The sequence below is a fragment of the Laccaria bicolor genome, genomic scaffold (genome assembly GCF_000143565.1).
Source record: "Laccaria bicolor S238N-H82 LACBIscaffold_28 genomic scaffold, whole genome shotgun sequence".
Classification (NCBI taxonomy): domain Eukaryota; kingdom Fungi; phylum Basidiomycota; class Agaricomycetes; order Agaricales; family Hydnangiaceae; genus Laccaria; species Laccaria bicolor.
This window is the reverse complement of record NW_001889899.1, coordinates 364406-365612: the sequence shown is the minus strand read 5'-3', so window position 1 is coordinate 365612 and position 1207 is coordinate 364406. Positions and strand designations below refer to the sequence as shown.

At 44.2% G+C, this 1207-nt stretch overlaps 1 protein-coding gene across 1 annotated transcript; it reads left to right on the top strand.

Annotated features, from left to right (window-relative positions):
• Nucleotides 1–68: 68 nt before the first annotated feature.
• On the top strand, nt 69–402 carry LACBIDRAFT_304589 (uncharacterized protein; the record flags this gene model as incomplete). The annotated part of the gene is made up of 2 exons (XM_001884961.1): nt 69–321; nt 368–402. 2 exons carry the CDS (start codon nt 69–71, stop codon nt 400–402), a joined length of 288 nt encoding a protein of 95 aa, XP_001884996.1.
• Nucleotides 403–1207: the final 805 nt, after the last annotated feature.

Here is a 1207-nt window from a genome sequence, read left to right as displayed (position 1 = left end):
ATGTAATGCTACGGCTTAAAGCTCAGCGCAAGGCTCCTGCTGGCTCAGTTTGCCCATCCAAGATCGTCATGAAGGGTCTGTTTGTGCTGGACATTGACGACGAAATTTGGCAGGATACTGGCTTGGAAGATTCACTTGACGGCACCACCACGGATCCACCACGGTGGCTTTGCGATGATCTTGTAAGGTCCGGAATCCGTGTGCAATTAGAGCTTGATAGGTGCATTGAAGAGGAAGACTGCATCAAACATGAACGTAGGGCACTCCAAAATTGGTATTCAGAGGAGTGGAACATTCTTTGTTCTGCCTATGGTCATACAGGTAATCTCATTATTTCAATGCATGGCGGCACCTCATTTTGTCTTAGATTCATCGGAGTTACGCTATCAGCTTCAGTTATGAAAGGATGAGCTTCTTCATGTCCTGTCGATATGGAAGAAGTCTTTACAATCCTTACCTGCCGACGCCATTGTACCAGCTTGGGGTCTGACAGATAATGAGATTACAGCTGCTCGGATCGCACAAGTCACCTCTCGTTTGTATGGTGACTATGATGATATAGAGGAAGTTGGACCATCCATTGGGGTAGACGAGATAGATGTGTCAGATGTAGAGAGTCTTGATGCTGACTTGATTGATACGTTGGAGGCTATTGACCTCGCAGATGCTTTCCATGGGGAGGACATCAGTAGTTACTAGACATGCAATTAATTTACTTAGTCTAGTAGTCCCACTCTGGGAGTTCATATGCAACTTACTTATCACCGGTCAATAAACTCTAAGTTTCAAGCCTTCTCCCTGCTGTAGTATAAGGCTTGGTTGTTATAAGTTTGAAGTTGATGTCATAGTACAAGGCTTGGTTAAGTTATAAGTTTCAAGCCTTCTCTCTTCATCTCTGCATAATGTAAGGCTTGGTTTTTGTTATGGTATAAGTCTTGGTTGTTATAAGCTTCAAGCCCTCTCTTTGTTACAGTATAAGGCTTGGTTTTTGCTGCTGACAGGCACATTTAAAATTTAGGTACATATATACTTGGGAGTCCCAGAACCATGGGAGTCCCTCTTCCTGGGGAGTCCCAGGGAATAGAGATTTAGGTACATATATACTTGGGAGTCCCAGAACCAGATGGGAGTCCCTCATCCTGGGGAGTCCCAGAGAATAGTAATTTAGGTACATATATGGCTGGGAGTCCCAATGAATCAGATGGGA